Source organism: Scomber scombrus, chromosome 23, assembly GCF_963691925.1.
Source record: "Scomber scombrus chromosome 23, fScoSco1.1, whole genome shotgun sequence".
NCBI classification, from domain to species: Eukaryota; Metazoa; Chordata; class Actinopteri; order Scombriformes; family Scombridae; genus Scomber; species Scomber scombrus.
This window is the reverse complement of record NC_084992.1, coordinates 382010-401246: the sequence shown is the minus strand read 5'-3', so window position 1 is coordinate 401246 and position 19237 is coordinate 382010. Positions and strand designations below refer to the sequence as shown.

The window sequence follows — 19237 nt, the reverse complement described above, 5'->3', positions numbered from 1 at the left end:
TCCTGTGTTGGATTCTAGTCAGCTCTCTCATTCCCTCTGCTTCACTTTCAACTCTTGTAATCAACATCTTGAATATTCACTGTGTAGTTCCTAGACTTTATTCTGCTTACTGGGGTCAGTTTAACTAATTGTACCAAATGGTACCACTTTACAGTAAGTCTCCCCTAATGAAGACTTTGTGAATGGTTCATAATTGCCTTGTTAATCTGGTTGTGAACCCTTTTTAAATCTTTAATAAGCTGTCTTAACTCATTCGCAAAAAAAGGGAAACAATGACCTGCTGCTCACCTATAACAACCAGATCGACTTCGCCAGTGAGTTTAAACGTTTCATCACTATAGCAGTCTCCTGTCGTCTTATAGTAACACTGGTATGTTCCTGCATCGTTGCGGTTCACGTTGTTCAGAATCAGAGACAGTTCACCGTTCGCCATCATCGCATCGTGCATCAGCCGCACCCGGTTCGCATAAGATTGATGTTGGTCTGTGTAGTCCCGGTAGTCGTCTCGCTTCAAGAAGATGTATTTCTGAAGGTCAGTTCTGATCCACTTAACAGCTATTACTGGGACACCGACTGGAGCCCGACTTTGCAGAGTGACAGACTGTCCACGATATGATGTTATCCGTGTTCGCCGTACCTGTAGCTCTAAAGAACAATAAAAAACATCCAGAGGAGAAAAATCAGCTTTAAAATTCTTCACTTTTCATTTTTCATCATTAAAAGTAAAACAAGTGAATGTTCAGTATTGGTATAAATATTCTGACAGTCACACAGTGTGGAAACAAAGCTCCAGTTTAACTTTAGGATCTAAACCACTGATGTAGAACAGAAAAGTCTCTCTGGTTAAACTGGGCTGAGCAGCTGAGCAGCTCACACTTTATCATGTAATGAACCATTAACACACATTCATGGTCCATTACTTCCTGTGTGGATGTCTGATCACTAATGTTGCTGCTGGACTGTGTTCCAGTAAGAAGTAAGAAGAGGAAACACACACTCTCACACTGCAGGCTGCTACCTGTTACTACTTCCTGTTTGTGAAGATAAACAGTCAATCCTGTTGTGAAAGGTTCATTAAAGTAAATCATGAATGTTTTCTAATTCTTCTCATCCAGTCACAAAGCTGCAGGTCAATGTTGAAGAAAGATGTGGCAGCAAAACAACTGTGACCATAAAGACCCCGAAATATTCAAAAGTGTTTTTCATCCTCTAATTAAAGCTGAGACTTTAATGTGGTATCCATTATTTTATTTACAAGTCAATGTGCTGAATCCTGAAGAACAAAACATGTGGAACTGTGAAAATGTGATCATACTCCTGTCCAGATGTGGAACTATCATTTCTCACATCCACAAACTCACCTCCAGCATCCGGGATGACAGTGAGTTTAATCTGATCAGCTGTCTCCAAGTTTCTTCCTCTCTCCTCTTTATAGCGACACTCGTATGTTCCTCCATCGTTGTTGTTCACGTTCTTCAGAATCACAGACAGTTCACCGTTCTTCATCTCATCATCCCTCAGCTGCACCCGGTTCACATAAGATGGATCCTGGCCTGCTGTGTTCAGGTTCCCATCTCGCTGGGAGAAGACACGTTTGTTGAGGCCAGATCTGCTCCAATCAACAGTTGTTATGGTGATGTAGTTTGGAGCTCGACATGGCAGAGTGACATCATCTCCAGGATGCACTGTTATCTCTTTTATCGGTTGTAGCTGTAGGTCTAAAGAACAATAGAAAACATCCAGAGGAGAAAAATCAGCCTTAAAATTCTTCACTTTTTATTTTTCATTATTAAAAGTAAAACAAGTGAATGTTCAGTATTGGTATAAAATGTCATGTTTGTCATTTCAAACTGCTCATAAATACAGAATCTGCTGTTATTATTAATACAGGTGAACTGAACTCTTCTATTTGCACATTCTGTGAGTCATTTCTAACTTCTGAAGGATGAATAAAAGATTAGTTTCACTACATTAGGCAGTTCCATCCATTAGTGTTGTTGATGTAAACATGTGGCAGCTGTACATTATATAGTATATATGAATATAGATGATATGTGCTGCTGTAGAGGTATAAATACAGTCAGCGCACACTACTACTACTACAGTCTACAGTTAGCCAGTTAGCTGAGTTAGCAGCTGAGTTAGCCACCGAGCTAGCAGCTGAGTTAGCAGCAGAATGCTCTCAAACCTAGCGTCCATGTTTCTGGTAGAAGTGGTGACTGTGATTGACAGGTGACACTTGATAGGGGGCGGGGCTTCAGCGGACTCGGCGGGAACGCCCACAGCGTTTGGGAGAAGAGAAAAAGGTTGATTTTTACACAACTTAGAAGCCTAATTTCATATATTTGGCGATTTTTTTAATTATTCAAATTTGGCAGGGTGGTTAACAACACACTTTTCTGTGGTATGTCAAACTCAGAACACATATTTATTCTTACTTTACACAGACTTTAACACACATTCATGGTCCATTACTTCCTGTGTGGATGTCTGATCACTAATGTTGCTGCTGGACTGTGTTCCAGTAAGAAGTAAGAAGAGGAAACACACACTCTCACACTGCAGGCTGCTACCTGTTACTACTTCCTGTTTGTGAAGATAAACAGTCAATCCTGTTGTGAAAGGTTCATTAAAGTAAATCATGAATGTTTTCTAATTCTTCTCATCCAGTCACAAAGCTGCAGGTCAATGTTGAAGAAAGATGTGGCAGCAAAACAACTGTGACCATAAACACTGCTGTGTTAGTAAAAAGACACAGCAGTGTCTGTGTCAGTGTGTTGATACAGGTGTGAAGATGAAATATTATACTATAACTGTCTCCATAAAATCTGTCATCATCCTGTCAGCGGGGGGCGCCAAAGCCCAACAAACAAAGTCATCACAATCAGTCAATTGTGTGAATCTCAGATATTATAATTAAATGTTTGTCTCCTTCAGTAAATATACAGCAGGACACAATATTATAAATATTTACAGTAAAATTAATATAATACAATGACTCTGAAATAAGATGAACAAGAACAACAATCAGAGCAATAACTGGCAGATTGACCCCAAAATATTTTTTTATCCTCTAATTAAAGCTGAGACTTTAATGTGGTATCCATTATTTTATTTACAAGTCATTGTGCTGAAGCCTGAAGAACAAAACATGTGGAACTGTGAAAATACTCCTGTCCAGATGTGGAACTATCATTTCTCAAATCCACAAACTCACCTCCAGCATCCAGGATGACGGTGAGTTTAATCTGATCAGCTCTCTTCCAGCTTCCTTTCTCCTCATAACGACACTCATATCCTCCTTTATCTTTGCTGTTCACGTTCTTCAGAATCAGAGACAGTTCACCGTTCTTCATCTCATCGTCCTTCAAGTGCACCCGGTTCATATAAGATGGATCCTGGTTTGCTGTGTTCAGGCGCCCGTCTTCCTTCAAGTAGACGTATCTGTCAAGGTCAAGGCCAGATCTGATCCACTCAACAGCTGTTATGATGACGTTGTTTGGAGCTCGACATGACAGAGTGACAGTCTGTCCAGGATGTGCTGTTACCTCTTGTTCCTGTAGATCTAAAGAACAATAAAAAACATCCAGAGGAGCTTTAAATCAGATCAGCTTTAAAATTCTTTCATTTCAAACTGCTCATAAATACAGAATCTGCTTCTATTACAGGTGAACTGAACTCTTCTCATAGGGTTAGGGTTAGGGTTAGGGTTGGGGTTAGGGTTGGGGGGGGGGATCCTGACATTTAGAGGAGGTGATTGAATTTAATACATTAAAAAGTGTCTTGGGTTTATGATGGTTTTCATCAATGAGTACAGAAAAATATTGAGCCCTGGTGTTTTTGCCTGCCAGCTGGTTCGTCTTCAACAGATCCATCAGAGTTTGAAATGATACTTGCAGCTTATCGTTCTTCCACCTAATTTAAGAGGCGGGAGCAGTGAAAGGCAGACAGGAGCAGCGTGAGGGAGATCAAAATAAAAATTTATTGACTTGTAATCAGATCTGTGAATATCTTTTATCAGCCTGTTTGAGATAGTGAGACCTGGAGAGAAGTAAATCCAGAGTGTGTCCTTGAACATGGGTTGGGTTAGTTACAGATTGTCGGAGATCAAATGATTCAAGTAGGTTAAATAAAATCATGGGTCGAGGCTTCAGAGGGACAGCAAATGTGAATGTTGAAAAACCTCTGAGTATGAATATTGTTGTATTCTGGAGCAATGTGGGAGAGGAGAGCTGAGACTTTGCTGATAAAGTTGATATTAGGTTGAGGGGCTCTGTAGTCATCTATCACAAAAGTGAGAGACTCAAAAGATGTAAAAGGGCCTATTGGGATAGTGGAGCACTGAAGATTGTGTTTGTAAATTACAGCAACCCTGCCGTCATGTGCATGTAACTTGGGTTGATGAAAATGATAATAACCTGAAGTGGTTTCAATAAGAAGGGAGAGGTCATTTGGGGTAAACCATATCACTCAGTGATAAACAATCTAAGTTATGTAAATAAATGATTTGTTAGACAACAATCTCACATTTAATGGACCAAATTTGGAAGGAAGGAAAGGCGGAGGTGAAATTATGGAGCCTGTAATAGAAACAAGATTGCCATAATTCAGTGAACGGAAGGGTTTGGAGACTGTTTGGAGACTGTTATATAATAATATATAATATGGACAGGAACAGGGAGAGGTTGGACAATAGCGTGATCACTCCACAAGGGGGAGCTTGTGTAAGTGAGGGATGTTACAGTCATTGTAGTGGAAGAGGGTATGTCAAGTATGACAGGTGTGTGATCTAAAGAGTCAGTCATGTGAAAAGTAGCAGCAAGCTTGCGACTCCCCAGAATGTTTAAATGAAGACCGTCTCTGGCTCCCGGGTCAAAATAGTGAATAAAACCAACATTGTTTGCTATGCAAGCGGACTGGAGCCAAGTATGAAGACAAAGAATCCTGCAACAAACTAGTGTTACAAACTATTTTAACACTTTAAGGGGAGTCTTAATGTAAAGTGTAAAATATAACCAAGCATTAGGAGAAGGTAAAATAACTTTATAAGGCTCTAGCTGTTATAAATATCTATGACTTATAAATTAATAAATGAATGCTCATTATGAGATAACAAGAAATATAAAGATAGATGAGGGAAGAATCTGCTGACTGACAAAGATCTGATAGTCTATTTAACCCAGATGGATATAAATGCAGGATTATAGCCGATCTTCATCCTGCAAAACAGTGACCCTAAACTGATGTATGGGACATTAGGTTATAACTCATTTATGAACAACTGTGTGCCATAAAGTCATAATCTTATGAGTCGTGAGCGCCAAAGTCCAACAAACAAACTGAAGAATATTATAATTCTGAGATTTCCATCTTTGTCTCTTTTATATAAACCTGCCTCTACTGTTCACATGATCTCAGATATTATAATTAAATGTCTCCTTCAGTAAATATACAGCAGGCCACAATGTTATAAATACTTATAGTTAAATCAATATATGACAATGACTCTACAATAAATAAGAATACCAGTTTTTATTACAGCTATAAAAAAAACCCCACAAAAACTTTGTGTCTCACATTTCCTGGAAACAATCGTATTGTGACTGTTTAATGACTTATTTCAGCTTTTCTTACCCTGATCATTATATAAGAGATCATTTCAGTTAATATAAAGAACTAATCAAGAAATGTTGATTATATACTAAATGCTGCTAAATATAGACAGAGTACAGAAGTGACGGAAAATCACACACACACACACACACACACACACACACACACACACACACACACACACACACACACACACACACACACACACACACACACACACACACACACGATCATCTTACCTTCGCCTCATGTTGTTCTTTAATTAAAGTAACTACTTAGACTCTTTCAGTAAGTTAAATTAAAAAATATTATCTCTGACAGTATATCAACGTTTTGGCACGACATGGATGGCCTCAGGTCAAAGGTCATCCAGTGACTGGCGGCACCCAGGTTATATCATTTATGGCTAGATTATTATTCATTATTTTATGTGATTCTTCATCGGCCTTCAAAGGAAGGCTTTTACACACACACACACACACACACACACACACACACACACACACACACACACACACACACACACACACACACACACACACACACACACGCACACACACACACGATCATCTTACCTGCAGAGGCAGACTGCAGTAGACAGGAGAACAGGAACAGCACAGTGATGACCGACGCAGCCATAGAACCAGAATCTGCTGGTTCCTCAGGTTAAGTCCAGTTCAGTTCAACAGTCCACCATCAAACTGAGTCTGAGTAGATTTCACAAGCTGACACAAACAGCTGAAAATGTCAGAGAAGAGAGACGATCAGCTAATAATGACCAGAAAACCCAAAAAACTAAAAAAAAGCAGAGAATCCAGATTTAACTGGCACATGAATTCAGACTTCCATTGGTACAGTCTCTGGACTGATCTTTCCTCTGATGGTTTGAGAGGGAATGAAAAATGACCAGCAGGAACTCTCTTTAATTGTCTAGTACAGCGGGGCGGTGCTAACTGCTGCACTAGACTTCCTGTAAGTTAAATTTCTTTTTATAGTTTCTGTCACAACTTCAGTTTTATAACTTATTTCCATGTTCGTCCTGGTAGATAATAATCTAAATCTAAACAAGTCACTGTGAAGTTCATGTTTTCACTCTGAGGAAATAAACAGAGACTCTGTCGTACTGTGTACATTATCATTTTATTAAGACATATTTTAACTATATAATAAATGTGTCTGCTGAACAAATACTTTCAGTGAAACTGCAAATGAGCCCGAAATTGTGCACATTTGGTTTAAAGGGGACATGTCATGCTTTTTGTCATTTGACCTCCACAGTCATCACATCTCAATGAATGTTAGACAGCACCATCATCATTAAAAAGGCTCTTTCACTACTTGTCATATTCACACACTGATGGCAGGGGTTACCACGCAGGGTGCCAAGCTGCTCCTCGGTTCTCTCTGACCCTCGTTACTGCCTGTCCCAATACTGCAATATCCTGCGCGGTCAATTGACCGTTATAACTGCTTTTCCCTTCGATAACGATTTGCCGTCCTTATTTGACTGGCTCACTGCCTTTTCCCAAGCGTATTACCAATTCTGTGGTCCTTCTTGACCATAAAAAAAAGAAAAAAACCCTGTTCCCCACCTGCTGTTAATTTCTGGCTGTTTTTCGTTTTCGACACAACGTTACCCAATTATAACCAATTTCATTTTTAATCTCTTCAGTAAGAATGAAGCTTAGCGAAAGTACAGTCAGAAGACTCTAAAACATACAGGCATAACTGGTAACTTCTGCCTTCTTCAAGCATGCTCATCTATTACCTAGATTTCTATGTCTAGGGCGTTATTTCAATTGTTGCTAGTCACCTGTCAATCTCAGCAACCAATAGCAAATCGCCACACTTCAGCCTTAGCCTATCATCCTGTAGCGGTCCGTTTAAATGTGCCTCTCTCTCTCTGCTTCAGTCCTGTCATACAGCTGTTCCTGCGCCCCCCCCCCCCCCCCCCCCCCCCTCCTCCTTCTCTACAGGATCTGCAGTCTATTCCCATCTGCCATCTTCTCTTCAGTCTCATTAGCAATCACCACCACCAGTGTCTGGACTTCATGGGGGATCTACATATATATGCAGCCGTTCAGAGATGATTCCTCATGGAGATTTTGTTCATTAAATATTTATAATAAACATCTTTCTATTTACTTGTCTCTCCTGATTGAAATATATTTAGCAGCTGTTCTGTACACAGAAACTGGCATTTTCCCCTTCTGTTCTCCTTCCCCCGCCAAATTCTTTTTCCATCTGAGAGAGAATGGTATATGCAGCGACTCTCAGAGCACCCGGCTGCACACAGTGAATTTTTGTTGTTTTGTTTTTGTTTTTTTGTTTTGGTTTTACTTTTGCCAAATCAGAATTGGTGTATTTTTGAAACAAAAATTGCCTTACCTTGTTTGGGCCCTTTCACCTGCGCAGGGAGGATGTTCCTCGGAGCCACCACCGACCGTCGCTTCCCTTCAAAGACTGTTGTCGTGACACCAATATGTAGGATAATTGCTTGATTACTTAACTTTAGTAACCCTTTAAGTAAGAGACTTAGAACAGAAGTCGTCGAACAGCCAACTGGGACTTTATTGAAGATGTAGCAAAAATAGCAGACACCAACAACGAACATCCAGAAAACAGTGAAGAACAGCCCCGACCTACACCCCTTCATACTCGCCCCTTTATACTACCGTTTGGCGTGTTGGCGTCATTTGTTATTGTGCGTGTGTCAGGTCAATCTGACCCAGCATGTTTCAGCCAAGATTCGGTTTCCTTCCTGATCTCATTTGGGATATCGATATGGTAAAAACAACTCCTTAAAAAGGCTTGTTGTTGTTGACCTTTCGTCTCTCTTGTTGTTCTCACATTTTACTATGATGCACACATATCTGCCTCTACAGAGGAAGACTAACCGATCATACACCGTTGCAGCAGGAGCAATTTGGGGTAAAGTGGATTGGAGGAGCTGGGAATCGAACCGCTCTACCTGAACCACACGTAAGGGAATATCTTTTGGAAGAATTGTGTTCATCCCTTCAGTAGACAGACTGTCACAGACTGTAGAATCAATGCCAAGTAGCACTGAAGCTGTTGAACACTTTACAAAGACACAAAATGTAGGTTTTTCCTTTAATTTGAGACCAGTCTGTGTCATCTGCTGTTGTTCCTGTGCTGCCACTTGCTGGCTGAATTAGGGGTCCAATGCGCGGTCAGCATGGGGTAACACATGTACAGCGTCGACCCTTAGTCAAGGTCCTTGATGCTGCTGGCCTACCTCAGGATGAGTGAAACCACATACTAATTATTACTAATTATTATTATTATTATTATTCATTGTCATTGTCTCCCGTCATTTTCAGACAGACAGTTCATCAACACATTTGGGGACAATAGAGCTGTTTTCTGTTTTTTCTATTTTAAAAAGAAGAATCTGACCAATCAGCTGATGGCACTTCTGTGAATCTACCAAGACTGAAATCTTCAGCCAGATATTGAGGGTTAGTTTCAAGCATCATGGGAAACTTCTTCATTCAACTTATTCTGGATTGCTCTCAGTCTGGTTTATTATCTGTGACCAATCAGCCGTGAGAGACTCTACCAGGAGCTGAAAGATCCCACGATCCTCTGAGCACTCAAAACCTCCACCGCGATAAGGTGGCAATCCAAGGAGTGGTTCAATAAGAAGTCACACCTGAACCTCCCAAAAAAAGATTTCTAACATTAATTTTCTTCAGTTTTACTTTGATTCAATTTTCAGTTTCTGTGGAGTTTTTACACCTGAGTGTCAGAGATGTTCTGAGTGATGTTTTTCTGACTGTTTTCACTCTCTTGAAGCTGCTGAAGAACATCTGGATCATCAACAGGCAGGTCTGAATTATTCTCTTAACGTCCTTTAAGCTTCTTGTAGATCACAAAACCAACAAGACCAGAGACAATCAGAGTAACTGGCAGAATTACTCCAAGATGTCCATGCATGTACAGATCTGGCACAATTACGCTTAAATCATCTCTCCCTGAGTGTTTTCCATCCTCTGCGTCTCCATCTGTTGGACCCACAGAGCAGAAACAGGTGTGAGGTATCAGCTGTCAGGTACAGTCCAGAAGTATTTGGACAGTTCCACATTTTAGTGTTAAAGGGTTTTATTTCCCTCACAGTTCTTTCTATACTGATGTAAAAATAGTCACATTAAAGCTGAGACTTTAATGTGGTATCCATTATTTTATTTACAAGTCAGTGTGCTGAAGCCTGAAGAACAAAACATGTGGAACTGTGAAAATGTGATCATACTCCTGTCCAGATGTGGAACTATCATTTCTCACATCCACAAACTCACCTCTAACATTCAGGACGATGAGTTTGATCCGATCGCCTGTCTCCCAGCATCCTTCTCCCATCTCTAAATAGCGACACTCGTATGTTCCTTCATCGTTGCTGTTCACATTCCTCAGAATCAGAGACAGTTCACCGTTCTTCATCTCATCGTCCCTCAGCTGCACCCGGTTCACATAAGATGGATCCTGGTTTGCTGTGTTCAGGTACCCGTCTTCCTTCAAGTAGACGTGTCTCTGAAGGTTTGATCTGATCCACTCAACAGCTGCTATGGGGACGTTGCTTGGAGCTCGACATGACAGAGTGACAGTCTGTCCATGATGTACTTTTATTGGTTGGCGCAGTAGGTCTAAAAAACAGTAAAAAAATCATCCAGGGGAGAAAAATCAGCTTTAACCTTTTCTTGGATTTTCTTGGAGTGTTCTTGTGTCTTCATGGTGTAATTGTAGCAGGGATACTGATTAACTAGTGAGTGTCTTTATACTACAATCACTTGTGACACATTCAATGCATTCAGGTGATCTCCCTTCCACTAAATGTGAGACTACAGGCACCAATTGGCTGGACCTCTATTTAATTGGGTCAGTCACTTTAAAGGGGGTGAATATTTATGCAATTACTCATGTTACATTATATATTTTTAATTAATTAACATTACTTTGTAGAAATCTGTTTCCCCTTTGACATTAAAGAGTTTGTTTTTGCAAAATGTTTTTTCAAGCCAAATTATATTGACCATGATTCAATTTATAAAAGCAATAAAGGGGGAAAACATCCAAGGGGGGGGGGGGGGGGATAATTGTTATAGGCAGTATATGTAAACCTGTCTCTGCTGTGCAGGTTTGAAATCTATTCAGCTCACAGAGGCTGATCACATGATCACAGATATTACAATTAAATGTTTGTCTCTTTCAGTAAATATACAACAGGACACAATATTATAAACACTTACAGTTAAATCAATATCATACAATGACCAGAGCAAAAACTGGTTACTCTAAAATAATATCTAGATATTTTTCCGAGTAGTGTTATGGCGCTTTTCCACCATACAGTTCTAGCACTACTTGGCTCGACTCGGCTCGACTCGACTTGGTATGGTACCAAGTCAGACCTTTTCCATTACAAAAAAGTACCTATTCAATGTGAGCGGGGTCGTCATAGCACGGCTCCACGAAACTGCCGTGACTTTGTTTTATACGCGACACAAACACATAAACAATGGAGGACATGGAGGCGATGGTGTACTTGCTGCTGTATGAGGCTTTCTGTCTCACACAAAGCAAGAGAAGAGAAACGAATCACTGTAACGCTGTTGTTGGTATTTAAAAATGCCGGGTTTGATTCTTGTGTGGGACGGCTCATGAGTCTTCCAGTGACTCTCTGACCAATCAGTGGCCGGCAGTCTGTTTACGTCCCATTTAGTATCGGCTCGGCTTGCTTGGAACCTCGGCAGAGCAGGTACTAAAAAAGCACCAGGTACCAGATACTATCCCTGATGGAGACGCAAGAAGAAAAACGAGTCGAGTCGAGTCGTGCTGGAACTGTGTAGTGGAAAAGCGCCATTAGTCTTTAGTGTCATTGTCATGAATGGAGCTTCTTTACGACTGTGCCAGACGGCTAACCTTATATGATATTTTGGGGGCGTCATTCATGTTAATTTACTATTCTCTGGAACGCACGTTCATTTAGAACAGGTGGGATTCATCATGTTTACGTAGCTCATTTATGACTGTTTCCTGGTGATACTGGTACGGGTCCATCTCACGATAAAAGTCAGAGAAATTTAAGATGAGAATATGAAAATGTTCTTGGGTCTGGCCCAATGTGCTGAAGCTTAAAGAATAAAACATGTGGAACTATGAAAATGTGATCATACTCCTGTCCAGGTGTGTAACTATCATTTCTCACATCCACAAACTCACCTCCAGCATCCAGGATGACGGTGAGTTTAATCTGATCGCCTCTCTTCCAGCTTCCTCTCTCCTCATATCGACACTCATATTTTCCTTCATCTCTGCTCTTCACGTTCTTCAGAATCAGAGACAGGTCACCGTTCTTCATCTCATCGTCCCTCAGCTGCACCCGGTTCACATAAGATGGATCCTGGTCTGCTGTCACCATGTGCCCATCTGTCTTCAAGTAGACGTATCTATCAAGGTTAGATCTGACCCACTGAACAGCTGTTATGATGACGTAGTTTGGATCTCGACATGGCAGAGTGACTGTCTGTCCACGATGTGCTGTTATCTGTTGTAGTCGCTGTAGCTCTAAAGAACAATAAAAAACATCCAGATGAGAAAAATCAGCTTTAAAATTCTTCACTTTTCACTTTTTTTCATTTGTCATCATTAAAAGTAAAACAAGTGAATGTTCAGTATTGGTATAAAATGTCATGTTTGTCATTTCAAACTGCTCATAAATACAGAATCTGCTGTTATTATTAATACAGGTGAACTGAACTCTTCTATTTGCACATTCTGTGATTCATTTCTAACTTCTAACTTTTCATCCTCAAATTAAAGTCAATGTGCTGAAGACTTAAGAACAAAACATGTGGAACTGTGAAAATGTGATCATACTCCTCTCCAGATGTGGAACTATCATTTCTCACATCCACAAACTCACCTCCAGCATCCAGAACGATGAGTTTAATTTGATCGCCTGTCTCCCAGCTTCCTCTCTCCTCATAGCGACACTCGTATGCTCCTTCATCGTTGTTGTTCACGTTCTTCAGAATCAGAGACAGTTCACCGTTCTTCATCTCATCGTCCCTCAGCTGCACCCGGTTCACATAAGATGGATCCTGGTCTGCTGTCATCAGGCGCCCGTCTTCCTTCAAGTAGACGTATCTATCAAGGTTAGATCTGATCCACTCAACAGATGCTATGTTGATGTTGTTTGGAGCTTTACATGGTAGAGTGACAGTCTGTCCATGATGTACTTTTATCTCTTTTATCTGATGGTCTAAAGAACAATAAAAAAAAACATGCAGAGGAGAAAAATCAGTTCACTTTTTATTTTTCGTCATTCTATCTATCTATCTATCTATCTATCTATCTATCTATCTATCTATCTATCTATCTATCTATCTATCTATCCATCTATCCATCTATCCATCTATCCATCTATCTATCTATCTATCTATCTATCTATCTATCTATCTATCTATCTATCTATCTATCTATCTATCTATCTATCTATCTATCTGTCTATCTATCTATCTATCTATCTATCTATCTATCTATCTATCTATCTATCTATTTACCTCCATAATGGGATGCTTTTCGCCTCATGTTGTTCTTTAATTAAAGTAACTACTTAGACTCTTTCAGTAAGTTAAATTAAAAAATATTATCTCTGACAGTATATCAACGTTTAGGCACGACATGGATGGCCTCAGGTCAAAGGTCATCCAGTGACTGGCGGCACCCAGGTTATATTATTTATGGCTAGATTATTATTCATTATTTTATGTGATTCTTCATCGGCCTTCAAAGGAAGGCTTTTACACACACACACACACACACACACACACACACACACACACACACACACACACACACACACACACACACACACACACACACACACACACACACACACTCACACGATCATCTTACCTGTAGAGGCAGACTGCAGTAGACAGGAGAACAGGAACAGCACAGTGATGACCGACGCAGCCATAGAACCAGAATCTGCTGGTTCCTCAGGTTAAGTCCAGTTCAGTTCAACAGTCCACCATCAAACTGAGTCTGAGTAGATTTCACAAGCTGACACAAACAGCTGAAAATGTCAGAGAAGAGAGACAACCAGCAAATAATTACTAGAAAAAACGGGAAAAAACAGAGAATCCAGATTTAACTGACAAAGTAATTCAGACTTCCATTGGTACAGTCATTAAAATCTGGACTGATCTTTCCTCTGATGGTGTGAGAGTGAATAAAAAATGACCAGCAGATAGTGTCTTTAATTGTAAGGTGCAGCAGGGCGGTGCTAACTGCTGCACTAAACTTCCTGTAAGTTAGATTTCACAACTTCAGTTTTATAACTTATTTCCATGGTCGTCATGGTAGATAGAAATAATGATAATAGGACATTAGTTTTGTGCCACATTACTGAATTGTGCAGTTGGACGCTCACAAGCACACACTCAACTCTGTCTCTGTGCTGCAGTTACAGAGCTGCTGCCATAAAACTGCCTTTCTCTCAGTTTGGCTCTCTTTCAATGTCAGTTAACTGCCATATCTCTTTGCTCAGTATGTTAGTGGAGACTTTGTCCTCAGTCACCAGGAAACAATTTGGTGCCAAGAGAGAAGATAACACCCTCAGGTCAGCCAGGACGGGACACATATTGAAACCAAAAATCAGGCACATATTGAAAAACAAGAGGTAGAACTTCATTCCAACTGATAGTCAAACACTTTGCCTCCATGTTTGTTATTCTAATGATGGGTTGAGAATCAGAGTGAGCAGGTTTATGAGAATAACAGAAGTTCTACCTCTTGTTTTCTGTTTGTCTGAGATGTGATGTTGCTGTCTGTCTGTCTTGGTCAGACTGAGAGAGTGCAGGAGGAGCTGCGTTGATAAAAACAGCCTCTTCAAACCACAACGTCTCTCTCCTGCTCCACTATTTAGTTTTGTTGTCTCTAGTTACTGACAGAGGTCAGACAGGTGTCCTGTTATAAAGCAGCTCTATTTTATGATTCTCTTTATGATGGATATAGAAAAACAAGTCACTGTGAAGTTCATGTTTTCACTTTGAGGAAATAAAGAGAGACTCTGTCATACTGTGTACATTATCATTTTATTAAGACATATTTTAACTATATAATAAATTTGTCTGCTGAACAAATGTTTTCAGTGAAACCCGAAATTGTGCACATTTGGTTTAAAGGGACATGTCATGGTTTTTCTCATTTTCTGATTATTTTATTATTCTCTCAATGAACTGATAACTTGTTGGGACTTGAGGGGTCACTGAATGGTTGGATGAGTAAACAATTGATGTGAATCATATGCTATGAGCTCACAGTCACCACATCTCAATGCACATGTTAGACAGTACTCTCCACCATCATCACTAAATGAGGGAATATCTTTTGGAAGAATGGTGTTCATCCCTCCAGTAGATTTACAGACTGTAGAATCAGTACCAAGGAGCATTGAGGCTGTTGAACATCTTACTAACACACTTTATGTAGGTTTTTCCTTCAATCTGTCACCACTATGTTTATCTGCTGTTGTTTAATAGGAGCTCCTGTGCTGCCACCTGCTGGCTGTAATTTTTATCATATACATTGATAGCAGCAAGACATCATGGAGGCACTGAACTGAACTACAGGGGCAGCTTAGCAAAGCATTTTATAATTGATTTCAACAGTTGTGATGTCAAACCAAAGTTTAAACCCTGTAGAAGCCAATAATGTAATTACTTTTTTTGACAATAATATAATAAGTTATTATGTTACTGCATGTATAAAAACATGTGCAACCTTGACATTTACATTTGACACCCGCAAAAAAATGTGCAAGCTGATCTACTAACGGGGCTCACTGAGGCTTGTGTCTTTCAAATGTGCAAGATAATACGTGCTGCCCATTTCAGCATTTCATGTTAGCAGTAATCTCTGAGATGTTGGAGCCAGCAGACTTTTAGTAACTTCATGTGTTTGTTGCTGATGTCAAAGTGGGAGAACATCTGCCTCGACCGGTTGGAGTAGAGAGGAGAGAGAGGAAGGAGAGGAGAGAGAGGAAGGAGAGGAAAGAGAAGCACATTGAAGGTCCGGGACTGGAATCTGTCATCCAGACGTCTACAGGCCCAGATTACCTGTGAGACGAGAAAGCACAGACAACTGTGGGGAAGAAGTTTAGCTTATTGATGCATTAATAGTACATGAATGTTAATGGATATAGATGGATTGATAGAGAGAGAGAGAGAGAGAGAGAGAGAGAGAGAGAGAGAGAGAGAGAAAAGGAGAGAGAGAGGAGCCCAGTGCATCATGGGAGTCCCCCGGCAGTCTAAGCCTATAGCAGCATAAACTAGGAGCTGGAACCCTAACTATAAGCTTTATCAAAAAGGAACGTTTGAAGCCTACTCTTAAACGTAGAGAGGGTGTCTGCCCCCCCGACCCAATCTTGGAGATGGTTCCACAGGAGAGGAACCTGAAAACTGAAGGCTCTGCCTCCCATTTTACTTTTAGAGATACTAGGAACCACAAGTAGGCCTGCATGCATAATGTGTATAAAAGTCTGGAAGTAAATGTTAGGTTTTTCTAAAGACTACTTCTGCCGTTTGACCAATGAAACCCATGAAATGATGTCACATGAGTTCTACTTCCTTTTAAACAGAATATCTTAAATGGTGACATCATCCTGAATATGTGTGTGTAAGTGAAAATTTCAACCAATCAAACCTTCATAAATCTTTGAACATCCTCTCTTGTCCACCTGTCCCTTAAAATAAAGGTGCGTTTCTCTCTTTAACTGAAGTCTTATCGGTTTAAACTTGTGAATGATCCAACATCCATTAATGCTCTCATTTACTGATCAGTGGTTGTTGAGGAAAGATAATTTCACTCCTTTTTTCAACATCTGGTTAAAATGTGTTAGATTTTCCCTCCACCTTAAATTCTTCATGGAGGATGTTTATCTTTATTCATTAACATTAAACAACTATCTGACACATGAAGTGGTTCAGTGTAAATATGGTGACACCTTCTGGTCCTGCTTCACTGCAGCATTGAGAAACATTAACTGTATAACAGGATTAATGTTGTTGACCTACTGAGTGTTTCTTTGTTACATTAAATGACTCCTCATGTTGTTTCTAAATATAATAAATCTCCTCTCAGCCTCTCTGACTGTGAGTCCCAGCAGCTCTCAGATGTTTAGAGGAGAAGCTGTTTCTCTGAGCTGTGAGGAGGACGACAGCTCTGCTGGATGGACGCTGAGGAGTACTACTACATTTATTTGACTTTATATAATAGAACAGTTTAATATAAAGTACATCTCAGGTACTGCTTTACTGCCCTCTGCTGGTCAGAGCACATAACTGTTAACAGAAGTTACAGTAGAATTACTTCCTGGTCTAACAGAATAGTATCAGTTACATTTACTTTTTACACCTAATTTCAGTTTATTTTACTACAGTATAACTACACATAAGAATAAAATATATATTTAACAAACAATGTGAAGAAACTCTGCAGAACAAATGTGTAAAAATCATCAGAAACAAAAAGTTCACCTGCAGAATAAACTAAATGTTTTCTGTCATCACAGATATTAAAGTATTTAAATCAAAGAGAAGACAGACTGTTTTAATATAACATTATTTATTCTTGTATAAAAAAAGATATTTACAGCAGTTATAATAAATTCAAACAGTAAATGTGAACAGTAACAGTGATTATGTGTGAAGAACAAAGTGAGTATGAATCATTCTTATGTAGAAGAATAAACATAAAATAAATATATTTCATTTATTTTATCAACATTATTCTAATAAAATAATTCACAGCAGTTTAACTGTAAGATCATCACATAATAAGAAGCAAAGTTACAAAATGAGTAAAAAATGTTTGATTCATTTCATTGTTTCTGTACATTGACACGTTTTCTACAAAGAAACACATACAGAGGTATTTAGAGTTCAGTGTTTTGCACCAAGCGACACTTTGAAAGATCGATAGAACTGAACCGATCTCGATGTAAAACACTTTGTAACCTGAGTTAAATAAAGTTTTACTGACTAAAACAAGCTTTCTGATTTCTATCAGAAAAAAGCAGAAAGAATCAAATAGAAAATAAACTTTTCCTCTTTAACAGTTGAGGAATATTCCTGGATGATGAACTTTGTGTCTTTGTTCATATTAAATGTTTTTATTGTTTTTCATTCTAATGAATGAATGTGTGTTGCTGTCAGAGTGCTGCAGTCACATGACTCATAACGTCCAATCAGAGTCACAGAACTGCTGATTCAGCATCTCTGCTCTGGTTTCCTGAACGTTTTACAATTGATTTTATATTTCAATCATTACTTTTAAAGTATTTCCTCTTTTCAATCTTTGTTAAAAACAAACTTTTTTATAATCGATTTCTCTGAACTCAGTTTATTCTTTTAGTTTTCTCTGTTTCACTAATTCATGCATTAACCTCACTGCTTCTTCTTACTGGATCTACTTTAGTTCACCTTTTTGTCTTTGGAAAGCACTTTGTGACTTCTTCTTTAAACATCAGTATTTATTATTAATCTCATTACAAAGTTTCAGTTTTGTCTTTTTAAAGTTTAGTTTCTTTTACATTTGGATGATTTTTCTCTTTGTGATGAAGAAAGCTCCGTCATTGTCAGACGGACAGTTCATCAACACATTTGTGGACAATAAAGCTGTTTTCTGTTTTTCTATTTTAAAAAGAAGAATCTGACCAATCAGCTGATGGCACTTCTGTGAATCTACCAAGACTGAAATCTTCAGCCAGATATTGAGGGTTAGTTTCAGGCATCATGGGAAACCATTCAACTTATTCTGGATTGCTCTCAGTCTGGTTTATTATCTGGGAACAATCAGCCGTGAGAGACTCAACCAGGAGCTGAAAGATCCCACGATCCTCTGAGCACTCAAACCCTCCACCACGATAATGTGACAATCCAAGGAGAGGTTCAATAAGAAGTCACACCTGAACCTCCCAAAATTACTGAAAAAAGATTTCTAACATTAATTTTCTTTAGTTTTACTTTGATTCAGTTTCTGTGGAGTTTTTACACCTTAGTGTCAGAGATGTTATTAGGGATGTTTATCTGACCGTTTTCATTCTCTTGCAGCTGCTGAAGAACATCTGGATCATCAACAGGCAGGTCTGATTTATTCTCTGAAAGTCCTTTAAGCTTCTTGAAGACCATAACACCAACTTGACCAACAACAGCAACAAGAGCAGCAATCAGAGTAACTGAGTGTTTTCCAGACTCTGAGTCTCCATCTGTTGAACCCACAGAGCAGAAACAGGTGTGAGGTATCAGCTGTCAGGTGCAGTCCAGAAGTATTTGGACAGTTCCACATTTTAGTGTTAAAGGGTTTTATTTCCCTCACAGTTCTTTCTATACTGATGTAAAAATAGTCTAATTAAAGCTGAGACTTTAATGTGGTATCCATTATTTTATTTACAAGTCAATGTGCTGAAGCCTGAAGAACAAAACATGTGGAACTGTGAACATGTGATCATACTCCTGTCCAGATGTGGAATTATCATTTCTCACATCCACAAAACTCACCTGTAACATTCAGGTAGACGATGCTGATGACTTTACTA

General features: G+C 39.3%; 1 protein-coding gene across 1 annotated transcript; it reads right to left on the bottom strand.

Annotated features, from left to right (window-relative positions):
* Positions 1–9306: 9306 nt before the first annotated feature.
* LOC134006122 (uncharacterized) lies at positions 9307–13847 on the bottom strand. Its single transcript, XM_062445208.1, has 5 exons — positions 13552–13847; positions 12557–12895; positions 11854–12198; positions 9933–10277; positions 9307–9641 (listed from the first exon to the last, which is right to left on the bottom strand). The coding sequence occupies exons 1-5, from the start codon at positions 13613–13615 to the stop codon at positions 9481–9483; spliced, it is 1254 nt and encodes a 417-aa protein (XP_062301192.1). The 5' UTR covers positions 13616–13847; the 3' UTR covers positions 9307–9480.
* Between the last annotated feature and the right edge of the window lie 5390 nt (positions 13848–19237).

Coding starts and splice junctions, on each gene's coding strand:
- LOC134006122 (XM_062445208.1), bottom strand. CDS start 13,615: ATGGCTGCGTCGGTCATCACTGTGCTGTTCCTGTTCTCCTGTCTACTG. Junction 12,896..13,551: donor ACTGCAGTCTGCCTCTACAG/GTAAGATGATCG, acceptor ATTGTTCTTTAG/ACCATCAGATAAAAGAGATA. Junction 10,278..11,853: donor CGTCATCCTGGATGCTGGAG/GTGAGTTTGTGG, acceptor ACTGTTTTTTAG/ACCTACTGCGCCAACCAATA.